Consider the following 16,213-nt stretch of genomic DNA (forward strand, 5'->3'; position numbering starts at 1 on the left):
ACTGAATCGCACGCGCCTAGAGCCCGTGCTCCACAACAAGAAAAGCCACCACAATGAGAAGCCCACGCACCACAATGAAGAGTAGCCCCCGCTCGCCGCAACTATAGAAAGCCGGCACGCAGCAGCAACGAAGACCCAACGCAGCCAAAAGTAAACAAATAAATAAATTTATTAAAAAAAAAAAAAAAAAGAAACACTGGGGACATATGTATGTGCACAGGAAGACTATGTGAAGGGACAGGAAGAAGAGGCCGTCTGCAAGCCAAGGCAGGAGCCCTCAGGAGAAACCGACCCTGCTGACACCTTGATCTCAAACTTTTGAGCCTCCAGAGCTGTGAGAAAATAAATGTCTGTTGTTTCAGCCAGCCAGTTGGTGGTCTTTTGTCATGGCAGCCTTCTCTTCACATTCACTGGCAGGGGGTGGCAACACAGCACAGCACAAGAAAAGCAAGAAACACTGGACAGAAAGTCTAAACATCCTGAGTGCATCTGTACCATATTATAGCAATTTGTAATCATTTATATTCACAGTGACTGCCAGGAACATCAAGTATCGTGTGTCCCGTCTTAACTGTTTTCAAATGTAAGGAGGTCTATAACATGTTTTGGAAATATTTTGAACCAAAACAAGGTTAAAAAGGTCAAAGAGTTATTACTATATGACCCAACAATTCTACTCCTAGGTATGCACCCAAAAGAATTAAAAACTGGTCCTCCAACAAATACACAGCAGCGTCGTTCGCAAGAGCCTGAAGGCGGACACAACCCAAATGCACGTCATCAGATAGATGGGTAAACAAGATGCGGTACACATCCACACAGTTGTGCAAAGGAAATGAAGTACTGATACAGGCTACAATGTAGATGAACCTTGAAAACACGACACTAAGTCAAAGAAGCGAGGTACAGATGTGCACACCTCCAGAGCAGGTAAATCCACAGAGACAGAAAGCTTGGTGGTAGTTACCATGGGCAGAGGGGAGGGTGGGGCGAGGCAGGACTTGGGGTGACTGCTTTGCAGGTACAAGGTTTCCATTTGGGTGATGAGAACATTTTGGAACTAGACAGAGGTGCCGGTTGTACAACATGGAATGTACTAAATGCCACTGAATTTACTTTAAAGTGTTTAGTTTTCTGTTATATAAATTTCACTTCAATTTAAAAAAAATTAAAAGACGTGGAGCTTTCATGTATGAATGTTCAGGTCTTTGGAAACCTCCACTCTCTAGAGAGGCCACTTTTCCCTGTCATAGTACCATGGGGAGGATGTGGCCAGAAAGAAAGGTGGAAGCTTTTTCCTCTGGGGAAGGAAAGGGTCCTACTTCTAAAGGAGAGCAGAGAACCACATGGTTCCCTGGAGGATGCCAGACACCCTCCATCAACGCCTTGGCCACAGGTGCTCGTGGCTTGTTTTACATCGACTGTTTGCACAGGTGAGGCAGGCAGGTACGTGACGCTTGAGGCTCTGGGTGTCTGGCCACTTCCTCTGGTTGGTCTAAAGCGTCAGGCCTATTTCTACCTTTCCAGTAGTTGGATGCATGATTATTGTTATTCTGTGAAATATCAAGACTGTCCATTTTCCTGTGAAACATGTTCTTTTTCCTACTTTGGCAGAAGTCAAGACAGTCAGTGCCGTCCGTCTTTATACAGATAGGTAGGCGTGCTGCCGATCTCCTTTCTCAGCTACAAGTAAAACAGAAAAGCCCGTCAGGGCATCAACTTGACTATTAACTTTAAGTAACGTTAGAAGAGTAATCCATCACGAACATATCTTTTTAAGAAAACAACATGCCTAAATCGTGAAAATTTTTGCACTCCCCATTCATGACCTATGTGTATGGTGGTCGTAAAATTCTGAGATGAGACTTTTAAAAAATGTATTGGTTCACTCATGAAAAATATCATAACCTTTTATTAAAAGCTTTCCTTTGAAAGCGATTATTTTGGTCAAAACCTCGTAGGCATGCTACCCCTTCCTGGTTGGGGAACTAGTCTCCCAGCATGGCTCAGGGCAGGGATCCCCCAGCCCCGGGCCGTGGACCGAAACCGGTCTGCAGCCTGTTAGGAACCAGGCGTCACAGCAGGAGGTGAGCGCCGGGCGAAGCTTCACCTGCCGCCCCCATCACTCACATTACCGCCTGCACCATCCCCCCTCGCACCATCCCCGTCCGGGGAAAATCTGTCTTCCACGGAACCGGTCCCCAGTGCCCAAAACCTGAGGGACTGCTGGCTTAAGGTATCACTCACCCTGACAGCGTGCATGGCGTGAATTTCGTATGGGGGCAGGACACCCAAGGCTTGTTAGCAAAGATGAAGACAGAACATCCACAACGGTCTTAACGCCTAGTTTCGCTTTTGAGTAATTCACATTGCACTTGGCCCAATGAAGTAGCTGGAAGGTGTTGCAGAAGGACAATGTGGTCGGCGGCGTGGCAGTTGCAGATGACACACGTCTGCCTCGCACCCGGTCCCCGGGGATTCCAGAGGAGTGAAGCCGGCCTCTCTGAACAGCAGACGGTCAGCACTGAGGCAGCCCCTAGAGTGGCAAGGTTTCTGCTGGCGGTCACGCCGGGTGGACCCGCTAACGCATCACGTACCTTCCCAGACCGAGCCCGGTCACTGCCGCGCAGTGGGAGCTGGTGGCCCGTGAGCTGATGCTCAGCCAGGGTTTCTGGCTCAAAAATCATTCCAACACGTCTAAAGCCTGTTCCACTGTTGAGTCGTCATCTTATATAATTTGTAGCTGACAGTAACTTCAACCAATGGACTCATATGTGCCAACAGGGACAGCAAAACACCGGACTGAATTTGAGCCCAAACTCAATAACCTGATATCTCTCCTTTAAAAAAAACAAAAACAAAAAAACTAAAGAATATATAAAATGTGTGTATGGCTGGTAGGGAGAAAGAATCCAATTTTTTAATAGTTATTTTTTAAGATTATAGGAAACCTTGCCTCATTTAGAGTTAAAAATGTCTCCTGCTGTAAGCACCTCCACGTAGTTCCAGACATAAATTAGGCTCTTAGAACACGAATGCACATGTTTTACTGTTTCACCTTCTCACTAATGACCTGAGTCATTTCTTAACAGGCTTGTCACCAGATTTTAAATGACAATTAAGTCTACAGGTTTCCAAAACAGCTTTACTGACATTTCAGAACTGTGGGACACGGAGGACAATCTGCCCTATGCAGACACACCGTCGCACACCCTCATTTGCTCCGACATAACCTTGACCTGTGGGCAGCGCAGAAGCCACGCTTCTGCCTCTTCTGACAGAGGAAGGAACAGAGCCAGTGAGTGAGGGTGAGGGCAGGATCCTGGATCCTGGTTGTGGGGTGCTGCCCTCGGGTCTGTGATGACGCCCTTCCCCACTCACCTACGTACAGCATGGAATCGTCCCAGACTCTCCAGCCACATCGCCAGTGGCCACTGTCTCCATGTGCTGTACACCCCACTTTCAATTAACTCTAGAATCAACCCCCTTTTTCTCCATCTCCACTGCCCTGGCCTCACTTGCTCAGATGTCCCCGAAAGCCTCCTTTCCCACTGATCTCCCACTCGGTCTTGCATGTTCAATCCCAGCTTCACATGTGACAAATGAACATCTGAAAACAAAAACTCTCCTGCGTAAAACTCTTCAAATAGCTCCCACAGTCTTCAGGGCCGACCCACAGGAATATTCAGGAAGAGAGTCTGAGCACCCAAGTCCTAATGAATTATTCTCCTAAAAGTTTCAGGAGTGCGGACCGCTTCAGCTACTTAACTCATTGAGTTTTCATTGTTTGTGCCCATATTCGTGCCAAATGGTACTTCTGAATCTCCCTAAAAGGAATGTGTAAAACAACGTGGCAGCAAGAGTCACAGTTCCTAATGGTTTATTCAAATTAGGTGAAATGGTTGAGGTCTATCAGCAAAAATAATTACAGCTGGGGCACCTCTATCTTTTCTCCCCCTCCCCTGAACATACCACTCTGCATGGATTATTTTGTCATTAAAACAAAGGCTGCATGGGTAAGAGATGTGCGGAATAATAAGGAAGGTTCAACACGTAATGTAAGTAAATATGGAAAGTGGGAATGGAGGGTGTAGAAGAGCCGGGCTGTAAGTTAAGTACCAAGTGAGGCAAAGATACAATGCAGTAAGGAATCCTAAGAGTTGTGAGACAACAGTGTGTTCCATGCTCGTACCACTGGTCACTCTCTAAAAAGGTATTTTTTATTACTGCCCCCAAAACCACCACGATAACGCCATGCACTTTGGAACGCTGGATACGTGCAACTCTCAAACACCAGGAGGGGCCAGGTGCTGGTCTCCTCATACTGGATTCCAAATTCCATGAGAATAAATCTCCTGGTCATCTTAATGGCTTTTCAGAAATAGAAAGTATATTCTATTTTGAAGCACGTAAAAATTTTTTTCTAGTCAGAAAAGTTCCACATAACTCCCCCCAAAAATACATTTCCTTGCCCATTTTAATAACCTGGAACAGCTGCCGTGCCTATTGCTATGAAACACTGGGAGAAATGCTCTGCATTGCTTCAGTGCAGAATCTACCAATTCAAGGTTTTCAAAAGGCATAAGGGTATAATACCTATATCTAGTCCCCCACCAAAAAAAACTGAGTATAACTAAGAACACTAAAAGTGACCCAGTGGCCTCAGATGCACTCTGCTGGTAGAAACGGAGGATCCATGTTACCGTTGGGAAGTCACTATTCCAACACAGGAAGAAATGATGGAGACAGCAAGATTTGGTCAAGTTAGAAGACTTGAAGTCCTCACCCTGGACCTACCTTCCCCGGTACACTGCTTAACCCCTCTAGGCTCGAGATTCCAATCAGTAATAATAGCATGTCCTCTGTTACCCCACCTCATCACCATGTGAAAACATTACGTAAGTCACAGGCATGCATTATAGTTTTTGTTAATGAAAACAAGTCTACAATGGCTTTTCATCATGTGGGTCTGAAAAGCTGGATGGAGATCAAGTAATCTGAAATGCACTAGGGAAACTGGTTCAAGTCAGTGCCACAACTCTTCTAAAGGGAAGGACTTGTTAAGAAGTGGGAACCGGGCTTCCCTGGTGGCACAGTGGTTAAGAATCCACCTGCCAATGCAGGGGACACGGGTTCGAACCCTGGGCCAGGAAGATCCCACATGCCGTGGAGCAACTAAGCCCGTGCACCACAACTACCGAGCCTACGCTCTAGAGCCCGTGAGCCACAACTACTGAGCCCGTGTGCCACAACTACTGAGCCCGTGTGCCACAACTACTGAAGCCCTCACGCCTAGAGTCCGTGCTCCTCAACTAGAGAAGCCACCGCAATGAGAAGCCTGTGTACCGCAACGAAGAGTAGCCCCCGCTCGCCACAACCAGAGAAAAGTCCACGTGCAGCAACGAAGACCAAAAATAAAATAAATAAATTAAAAACAAAAAAAAGCGGGAACCGCTAGCCAGATTTACTCCCCACCCACCATTCTCCTCCTTCCTTCTCTCTCGATCATCACAGCTAAACATAGCCATGACCTACTTCCCCAGATCTCTACCTTGGATGCAGCTTCAGTTTTAAACTGCAGATCTGTATACTCAGCAGCCGGCATGGGCATCTCCGCTTGGATGCCCCTAAGCCCATACTCAACATGGACAAGGCTGAGCTCCCCCAAACACCTGCCTCTTCTCACACAGTCACATCTTCGCAAATGGCACCATGGTCTACCCAAATGGTTGATCCAGAAACCTAGCAGTCATCCTATAAACGTCAGCCTGCTGCCCGCCCCCAAACCCAATCAAACACCTAGATTCTACCTCTTAATATGTCTCATACTCCAGCTCCCCCAGGATTGGTGTGGAATCCCATCATTTCCCATCTGGTTTGCTGGTCACCTCTCCTCCTAGACCGGTTATACCTGCCGGACTCATCCATCACCTGCAGCCAGACTGAGTTTTCCCCAAACTCACCTTTGACACTGTCCCCTACCAGCCTTCATAAATGAATTCAAGGTCACTAACTCACACACAGTGCCCTTCTTCACCTGCTCTTGACCACCTTGCCAGCCAGCTGCACGCAACCTTCACTGCAGCATCTTGGATGTCCTGCAGCTGGACAAATGCACCACGTCATTTGAAATCTGTGCTCGTGCTGATCTTCTGCCAGGAATGAGCCACCCTCCCTCTTGGATGAATTCCTCTAGGAATTCCTTCAAAACTCGGCACGGTTAGTGCCTCAGCTGGAAATTATTTTCCGACCCCCTCGTACCTCTTCCTGCGATGCTCATGCTTTCTGTTCCCAGCACTTTTATCACACTCATCGTCACCCTGGGCTATTGTCAAAGATTTGCTGTGTCTGCATTCATCAATAAGCTAGGAGGTCCTGGTGGCACAGTGCCTTTCATTTATTCAATCTTTCAAGAAACAATTAGCACGAGCAAGATGAATTTTGCATCCTTGGAGTCTCACACACAGCCTGGCACACAGGCAGGGCTGAATGAACACAGATATATGAGGGGCACACAAAGTCGCTACCAATCCACCAAACAGGTTCCTGTTTTAACTGCATTCTCGTGCTCTACAGCCACCTTCTCCCTAACAAAATTACTTGCCATCCCTGTCCAATTAAACAATTAAAACCGTTAAGCGTGCAAGTTGGTTGAAAAGAAAACTTGATCACAACCGATAACTCAAGATGTTACTAAATTCAAGCTCTTATATTTAGAAATGACATTTCCATTTAATCTGAGTGAATTTCTGACTCATATTCCCTCCTTGTTGAAAGGAATCTGACCCAAAAGAGGAAGGAAAGGGGAAAAAAAAATTAACAAAAACAGAGTTCCTAATTGCCACCATCATGTGCCGATGTAGAAATGGCAACTCAACAGCATAAACGTTTGGTCAAGTTTAAAAATACACAGAGTCAGACAGATGGTTACAATCATCTTTTGGCAACACCAGTCTTGATTTCATGTGAAAAAAAACACCCTGACAAACCACACTGTATTCAGCTGTTCCTGGTATGAGACAAATGCCAAGCCTGCTGGCCATCCGGTCTTCGGGCCATCTATGAGAGGCGCGCTGTTACTTGACACTGGCTTTGGAAAGGGACGGAAAACAACCCCCAAAAATCTTCTCTGGGAAGACTGAACTCAAGGAAATGAGTCTCAGCTTTAGACTTGCAGGCCTGCAACAGTGAACTCCCCAGCCTGCCCTGCCCAGCGTGAACACCGCAGGCAGCCCAGGTGAACTCACTTGCAATCCACACGTGTCTTCAACTGGCTGCTGCCTGCCAACACCTTTTGCAGGTTTCGAAGTTAATTCAGGAACAACGTCAAACACATTTACAGATTCGGTCTGGAAGGCCACCTAACCAGAGGAGGGTATTTTTGAAACACCTAAAAATACATGAGCTGTGAAGCATCTTCTGTGCTCACACCAGCCGTTATCTTTAGACACAGCCCCACTTCTTCAAATGGGCTCGTAGGACTCTCAGCTCTGCCCCGTTTGTTCGGCAAGACCAACAAACGAACCCATGAGGTGGGTGGAACAGAGCAGGGCTTCCTCTGGAGCCCCCCCAAGCCCATAATTGCAGCCGAGCCCCAAGGCTCCCTGCAGCCTCACCCTGATGTGTTTCCAGCCATTCCTTAGAGGCTGGGACAGGAGGCTCGCCCACACAACTGACCCACAGCAGGATGAACCTTATGACGGAGACAACGTGTTTCTCTTCCACTGGGCAGGAAACAAAACTGCCACACCACGGAGCCAGCTTAGCTGCTCCCCCACTGTGGACCTGGAGCTGACAGTCAATACAACAGAAACCTCAGCTGCTCTGGTCCACGTGGTGCGTAGATGCTGGGTACAGAATCTGAAATGATCCGGGCTCCAGAGAATACAATGCAACAGGCACCCAGAAGCCAGCTCGTCTCTCCCGCTCTCCTCTCCTGGCGGAGCTGCCAGCACTGTGCTCAGGGCCATCAGGGCTTGACAAGGCTGGGCGTCATCACCGCCAGCCCTGCTACTTCACCTCCTCCGCCACACGTCTCATATCTAACTTCCTCTCGCTCACCGCCATCTCTACCCTGGTCCAAAACCCTCATCTCTACACCTCTGAATTATTGCCACACTCTCCCAGCCAATCTACCCTCTGTAGACTATACCACATCACTTCCCTATCAACCCTTCTAAATTTTTTCTCAGGGAAATTCTCTCTTCAAAAGCCTTTAACAAGGACAGTGTAGCCTCTTTACCACCAAGCGCAAACGCTGCTGCCTTGCTTTAAGTAAGGTAGGGTTTCTCGGCATGACTGACATCTTGGGCCGGATAACTCTTTGTGGCGGGGCCATCCTGTGCACCTTGGGATCTTTAGCAGATGCCTGGCCTCTACCTACTAGGTACCATCAGCATCTCTACTACGGCAACCAGAAATGCCTCCAGAGAGTGCCAAATATCCCCTGGGGGGTCACATCACCTGGTTGAGAACCACTGTTTTTAAAGGTGTCCTGACTCCAGCCTACCTATCCCACTAATTATTTGATGTTCCCCAACACACATCAGATTCCATCAGCAAAGGAACCTTCTCCCAGTTTAGTGAGGCCATCGCACCAAATGCACCCTCATCTCTCCAGCTTCATGGATGGCGTGTCACCAGCCTTTCCTCCTGATCATCTCTCATCCCTCCTTTGCAGTATCATTATTGCCGCCCCCTCCACAGGGCTCTGCACGGCCAGCTCCGGCTTTCTCACCCACGTATTTGTTTCCTCTCCCCATCTCTTATCTCTCTGTACCACACATACCCCTCCTCTCCGATCCTTTAGGGACTTACAGGTGTGGGTACCTGTCACCACCAGGTCTCATCAATGGTGGGAAGAGACACAGGAGGGTGGGACTCACGGGACCCTCTCCAAGGTGCCAGGAAGCTCACAGATAAGAGGCTCAGGGTGGAAGTCTGGGGTGGGGGTCCCAGGTCGGGAGCTGAAGTGTTGAGCAGTTCTCATCTGGGAAGTCGCCAGAGGATGAGAAAAGCTGACGAGGTGGAGTGTTAGACATGAGAGCCTGGCTTTCTAGGAAGGGAATCCAGTATTTAGGGCATGAGGCAGGGGCTCATGCAAGGCAAAGAGCAGAGCTGCTCTAACCCGGGTGTGAGAGCCAAACAGGACCAGCGGGAAGGCTGGAGTCATGGAGATCTACAGACACGGAGGTCTGCACAGCCTCTGCCTGGAAGGAGCAGCGCCAAGTCCCAGGCAGGAACTTTCCAAATAAAGACCTGGTGGTATTAGATGAGAAAGATGGGGAGAGAGGTACAAAGGTCAGCAAAGTTCCCCAAGTGCTTTCACTTGCCATTTTATTGTAAAACAGCCCTGTCAGATGGGGGTGGGGTGGGGTGGTTATGATATCTGACCTTTAAAAAACTTTTCTTTAATTGCCATAGAAAAATTACATGTTTACTACAGAGCCCAAGAGGAGGTGAGTAGAGAAAAGTGGGCTCAACTTTGGTTTGTCTACTGAGTGCTTTACCCCTTCATAGCTCTCTACCCACATTTGAACAGAGGATGCTAAAGGCTAGAAGAAATATTTTACTGGGGTCTGGTAGTGTCCTCAGACAACATGGGTGGCCCTCAAGGAGAAAAAGAGTTAATGGTCCTTCTTAGCACAAAACAACAGATTCCTCTACCTGGAGGTGGGTCTGCTTACCAGCAACCTGTGCTGCTCGGATCAGAAAGCCAACAAATAATGCAAGATCCAGGGTGGTGGGGGAGAGACCAGGAGTCCCTTGTCAATAACAGGACCCAAAGGAGGGTGCCTATGGCAGGCAGAGTAACGCACCACTCTCCGCCCCACCAAGATGTCCACCTAACTCCCAGAACCTGAGACTACGTGATGTTGCAGGCAAAGGGACTCTGAAGATACATTCAAGTTGTAAGCTCTCAGACTGGGGATTACCTAGGTGAACCCAATCTAATCGCACAAATCTTTAAAACCTGAGAAGCTTTCTTGGCTGCAGTCAGAGATGAGGAGAAAGGAGGAAGAGATGTGAAGCATGAGGACTAGATTCAGGGTTGCTGCCTTTGAATGTGAAGGAAGGGGGCCTCTAGCAGCTCGGAATCAGCAGAAAGCCAGCAAGAAAACGAGGACCTCAGTCCTACAACCACAAGGAGCTGAACTCTGCCAACACCAGGTAAGAGCAGGAAACAGACCCTCCCCTAGGGGCTCCAGAAAGGAACGCCATCATGCCCACACCTGGATTTTAGTCTGGTGAAACCCCTTCAGACTGACCTACAGAACTGCAAGACAGTTATGGTAATTTGTTAAGCCAGCAAAAGAAAACTAATACAGCACCTCTGTTATAAGTCATTTTTTCCCTCTTTTAAAGATACAGACAAGCACCACTCAGAGCTGGGATAAGAGGTGAAAAGGCTGTGCTTTCCTCAAAGGTGGTGGTTTTGTCTTGTTGGGGCAGAGTCTGGTAGGTACCAGCACCCACTGCAAACAGCTTCAGCAATGAAAATCGAGGTGGCTGCCCTATGGATAATAATACAATTATCTAGGTCCTGAAAGGAAGGCATATAAGGGTATAATGAACTGAACTGAGCTGTAAACTGAATGTACAAAAAAATCCTGTGTTTTTCCCTCAAAGGGAAGGGAAAAGGTCTTCATCCCAGGAAAAAAGACCAAGATCCTATTCATGTGGTTTACTGGGCAGTTTAAGCTGTCAGGTTTACAACATCATCATGATGGGGCTGGGGAACAGACTTTTAAAGGGCTCTGCCTTTTAAGCCTCTTCGGTAGTTTTTTTCCCGCTAATTGACTTACTTTTTCTTGACTACTAAATGTGTAACAAGAACTTGCATCTAAAGACAGAAGAAAATGAGTTCTGAAATATTCACTTGTAAAAGACAGATACCAATAAAGAAAATTTAAATCTAGCTTCACCTTTATCATCAACTATGTTATTTCTAATAGGAGTGGCATTTGTTTTACAAACATTTGTCGCACCACTGCCAGGTGCCTTGCACTGTCCTTGGCTCAAAAAAGACAAAACAGGTCCTTGACCAACCGAGCAAGGAAACTGCTGTGTAAACAAAGTTACATGGCAGTGTCAAATACTTAATGCTAATAACGCAGGCACGGTACACGGTTCCCTGGACACCGGTAGAGGTGGAAAGGAGGAGGTGTCTGAGATGCAGACAGAGGGGAGTAAATGCACGTGTGTTCTGCGAGCACGTGCGCAGAATGGAATACACAGCCATTTTTACGTAAACGTGTATGAATGCTACCTTTTCTGAAGAGCATATGGAAAATGCTGTAATATATGGACTTAACATAAGCGCAGCCAGTCAGAGGACTAGAAGGCGACTGAATTTCTCTAGGCAGGGCTGTTTGAAGACATGTGGCAAACATTAGGTCACTCTGGCAAAAATGACACTTTTCCAATCTAAAAACAAGGCAAATAAACATCCTTTCTTTAAAGCTGAGGAAAATTTCACATTAAACCCACAAATATCTAATTCGTCCTCTTTCCCAGTTCTCCTCTCCTGGTCTAAGGGAGGATAAATTAGAGGAACCCCAATACGGAGAGGGCCTTGAGTCTCAACACCTGCTAGCTATTTGAAAGGGTGATATCGCTATTCATCATAATCACAGGCATACTGCCAAAATTAAACATTAACTCCTGAAGAACAAAAATTACTAAAACATCAAGGGTTTTTACAGTATTAAAATTTGGTGTTTTTTAAAAAAAAACTGTATGAATTTGAACGTGACTTGAAAAATAAACACCTACCAGCAGTTGCCCAGGTTACTATAAAGACTAACAGGCAGATGGAAAAGAGAAAGTCTGTAGGTCAATCATTCTTGACAGATAAAGTAATTTATGTACTTTAATGTCAAAAAGGGATTACTATAGAAGTGATTTTTAGATATTACTTTTATAAGATAAGCAGAGTCACACTTCCTAACAATTAAGGGGAACATGTGCAGGATTGCCTTTTATACAAGGACATGCCTCCAATCAAAATAGCAATCCCACAAATAAGACGGGTTCCCTTGAACCCAAATATCCCCCTAGATGGAACCTTCATACACTGGGTTTTTTTGGTTTTATTTATTTATTTATTTTTGGCTGCACTGGGTCTTCACTGCTGCTAGCGGGCCCTCTCCAGCTGCGGTGAGCAGGGGCCACTCCTCGCCGCTGTGCGCGGGCTTCTCACTGCGGTGGCTTCTCTTGCTGCGGAGCATGGGCTCTAGGCACACGGGCCTCGGTAGTTGTGGCTCGCAGTCTCTATAGCGCAGGCTCAGCGGCCATGGCTCACAGGCCCAGCTGCTCTGCGGCATGTGGGATCCTCCCAGACCAGGGCTCGAACCCGTGTCCCCTGCACTGGCAGGCAGATTCTTAACCACTGTGCCACCAGGGAAGCCTGGGACCTTCATACACTGTTGATGGGAATGTAAATTGGTGCAGCCACTGTGGAAAACAGTACGGTGGTTTCTCAAAAAAAAAAAAAAAAAACTAAAAATAGAACTTCCACATGACCCAGCAATTCCACTCCTGGGTATATAATCCCCCAAAAACAAAAACACTAATTCAAAAAGATACATGTGCCCCAATGTTCATAGCATTATTTAGAACTGCCAAGATATGGAGGCAACCTAAGTGTCCATCAACAGATGAATGGATAAAGAGGATGTGGTACATACATACATACGATGGAATACTACTCAGCCATAAAAAAGAATGAAATTTGCAGCAACATGGATGGACTTGGAAGGCATTATGCTAAGTGAAATAAGACAGAGAAAGACAAATACTGTATGATATCACTTATATGTGGAATCTAAAAAATACGACAAACTAGTGAATATAACATACAAGAAGCAGACTCACAGATATAGAGCACTAGTGGTTACCAGTGAGGAGGGGGTAAGAGGCGATATAGGGGGTGGGGGGAGTGGAAGGTACAAACTATTGGGTGTAAGGTAGGCTCAAGGAGGTACTGTACAACACGGGGAACACAGCCAATATTTTGTGATAACCGTAAATGGAAAGTAACCTTTAAAAGCTGTATAAAAATAATAAATAAATATCCCCCTAGATGGGCTCCATTGCCAGAAAAGAAAAGTGAAAATCCATAAAGGGACAGAAATCAAGAAAATGAGAAAAGAAGCTTGAGCTCTGCTTGTTTGCAAAGCCACATTTTCCCCCAGCCCTTAATTGAGGAAGTCAAACCGGTCTGCGTCACGTCTCTATGAAACAGAACACTTACGGAGAGAATGCACTCACAAGAAGAAGGGGGTCACATTACCCTTCGACATAAAGTTATCCCCCTCATAAAATCAAGGCAATCAACATGAGAACATGATTTATGGATCCAGTCTCTAATTTGGCAAAACACCTGAAAACATAATTTTACTTAGATTAACTAGAAGTTCTCTAAAGGAAATACTCTCTGAAGACAAAAATAAACATTGACTCAAACTGGAGGGATGTGGGTAACTTCCCTGGTGGTCCAGTGGTTAAGACTCCACGCTTCCACTGCAGGGGGTGTGGGCTCGATCCCTGGTCGGGGAACTGGGGGAACTGAGATCCCACATGCCACATTGCAGGACCAAAAAAAAAAAAAACCGAACTGGAGGGATTTTTTAAGGACATGCAAGTGGAACTTACATAGATTTGGTTTCTCTTGTAGCGCTGGTACAGGTTATGCATAATGGCACCCCCGTGGAGCTCGGTCAAGGTGGCCATGTCATCCACGCCCTGCTCATCTATGGGGTCCATAGCCATCACCTTCTGGTGTGTAATTGTGCTCTGCTTGTATGTGAAGACCTGGTGGGGGGGAAGGAATTCAACGGTTTAGTTATCAGCGATGAACAGTTTCCACGACATTTCCCCCAACTTACAATACGACCTCAGTACGGTACCAGCAAAAAGATCCAGAATCCACCAGCAAAAAACAGACCGCAGAGAACTCTTTCACTGCCTTTATGCCACCTACCTATCTTTAAAGGTAGCAGTTATTTTGAAAATTGACATTAGATATTCCTAAAAGACGTGAATAGTTCAAGTACTAAACATCCTTTGGGAATCACAGAAACGAGAAATTTTCAGTTCACTTTTGTACCACCGACATAAAGCAGTAACGGTTAAGAAGCTGGCTGACCACGCTTTCAGAAAGTAATTTGATTTCACTATATAATATATTCAAAGGACCATGTACTATATTTCAAAGATTCTTAATAAAGCCCTTCAATTTAAGTGTTACACAAATTCACCATATAGTCTGTACATGTGTTCAGACACTGAAACACATCTCGTCAGGAATGTCTGAAAAATATCCTTGGACATGATCCCCTCTCAACTGAGATATACAGCATTCACGTGATCTTCAGGCAAAACAAATCCTCTCAAATGTAAAATACAACTGGTTTGCCTGCTTAACAGCCTGTCTTCCTTTAAATTCCAGACACCAGTGGTGAGTGCTGCAGACGTGTCGTAGCGTGTACACAAGACAACTCTGATACTGTAGGACTGATCACAGAATGTGCATGTGTTTCTAAAATCTACACGGGGCTCTTTTATCACCACTGGTTGGGTCGAGGATTAATCACATCCAGTCAGCTCCATCCACTGACCAGTCTGACCAGTTTTACAAACTCCTGTACATAAAACAATCATTCCGCGATGGAGGCTACCTCCTATTTATTCATTGTATACTTTTACTATATTCATCCTTGAAATACAAACACCAAGATGTAAGAGCAAGATGTAAATAACACGAAAAATGCAGTCTTCATAAGCACACGTGCTCACGTGTCCACATACACACAACACAACTTTTTCGAATACTATCTGCAGGTCGGGGAGCTCTATTTTAAAATATCAACCAGTTGCCTTCATGGCAACAAACGGTATGTTACTGAAAAAGGGAATGACACACTAAGAAAGGCAGAAGTACCAACCCAATGGTTTCCATAAGCCACAAAAAGTGGCATGTTTTATTTTTCCAGAGAAAAATGAAAACTTCAGCCGTGGCATTTCTGCCACATGAACCACAAGAATCAGTCAAAACCAGTCCTGAGAAACTGCTTGAGGCCAGGGCAGACCCCAGACATCTCTTCTGAGGCCCAGCCACTTTCCCCAGCTGCCTCCTGGACACAGACATCCGCCAGCAGATGTGTGGTTCCCGCCTCCCGGCAAGGGGGCCACCGTGCCACGTAAGCGCCCCACAGGGTAGGACAGGCCTGTGGCCACTGAGGGAGTGCATGCAACGTGGGCTGCGCCACAGCCAGGATAACCAGGTATTAAAGAAAAATGTGCAGGAAATTCCAGAGTGTAGGAACACTTAGGACACCAGCCCTTCACTTTAACTCATCAACACCATGGAAGAAAATTAAAGAAACAGATTTAGGCTGAGAGTAGCCTGGAAACTGCCAGAAGCGAACGGCTGAAACTCTCTGCCCTTCCCCAGCTCGCTCTATGCCTATGGGGCCAATCTGGGCAGGTTTTCCAGAAACACTACAACTGAGCAGTGTACTTGGGTTTTTCCCTACGGTGACCGTGAGGCTAGCCCGTGGCCAGCTGAGGGGTGCAGAGCAGTGTCGTGTCACCCTCTGCACTCAGCACCAGGGGGACCTCCTCACCCTGCTGGCTCAGCACTCCTGCCAACACGAGGGCAAGGCAGTTCCACAAGTTCCCCAGGACAATTTTCTTGTAGGGAAGACGACAGGGCACCAGCACAACTACCTCCTGCTCAAGCCCCTGCAGACTCACTCCACATCAGCAAGTCCCTCCCATCGTGAACCCTTTTCCTACTCACTGTCTCTGAGTATACTGAGAATTCCAGAATTGGAGGATAGAAATAATTTAGAATATTACAATTGTTTTCTGCATTTCTAGTGATTCTGCTTTTTGGAAATAACCATACACACCCTACAACTGCCACTGAAGATTTACATAACGACTAAATACTTATGTCATATGTAAACATTTCATTGTCTTCTTTTTTTTTTTTTTTTTTTTTTTGCTGTACGCGGGCCTCTCACTGTTGTGGCCTCTCCCATTGCGGAGCACAGGCTCCAGACGTGCAGGCTCAGCGGCCACGGCTCACGGGCCCAGCCGCTCCGCGGCATGTGAGATCTTCCCGGACTGGGGCACGAACCCGTGTCCCCTGCATTGGCAGGCAGACTCTCAACTGCTGCGCCACCAGGGAAGCCCTTATTGTCTT

General features: G+C 46.6%; 1 protein-coding gene across 3 annotated transcripts in view; it reads right to left on the minus strand.

Moving 5' to 3' along the window:
* MYO10 (myosin X) overlaps nucleotides 1-16,213 on the minus strand; it is a 217,693-nt gene that overhangs the window by 104,636 nt on the left and 96,844 nt on the right. For all 3 annotated transcript variants that reach the window (XM_067730417.1, XM_067730416.1, XM_067730419.1), the window contains one exon: nucleotides 13,657-13,815. In XM_067730417.1, coding sequence (XP_067586518.1) covers nucleotides 13,657-13,815 — 159 coding nt within the window. The remainder of the gene's footprint in view (nucleotides 1-13,656; nucleotides 13,816-16,213) is intronic.

Source organism: Pseudorca crassidens, chromosome 3 (assembly GCF_039906515.1).
Source record: "Pseudorca crassidens isolate mPseCra1 chromosome 3, mPseCra1.hap1, whole genome shotgun sequence".
NCBI lineage: Eukaryota > Metazoa > Chordata > Mammalia > Artiodactyla > Delphinidae > Pseudorca > Pseudorca crassidens.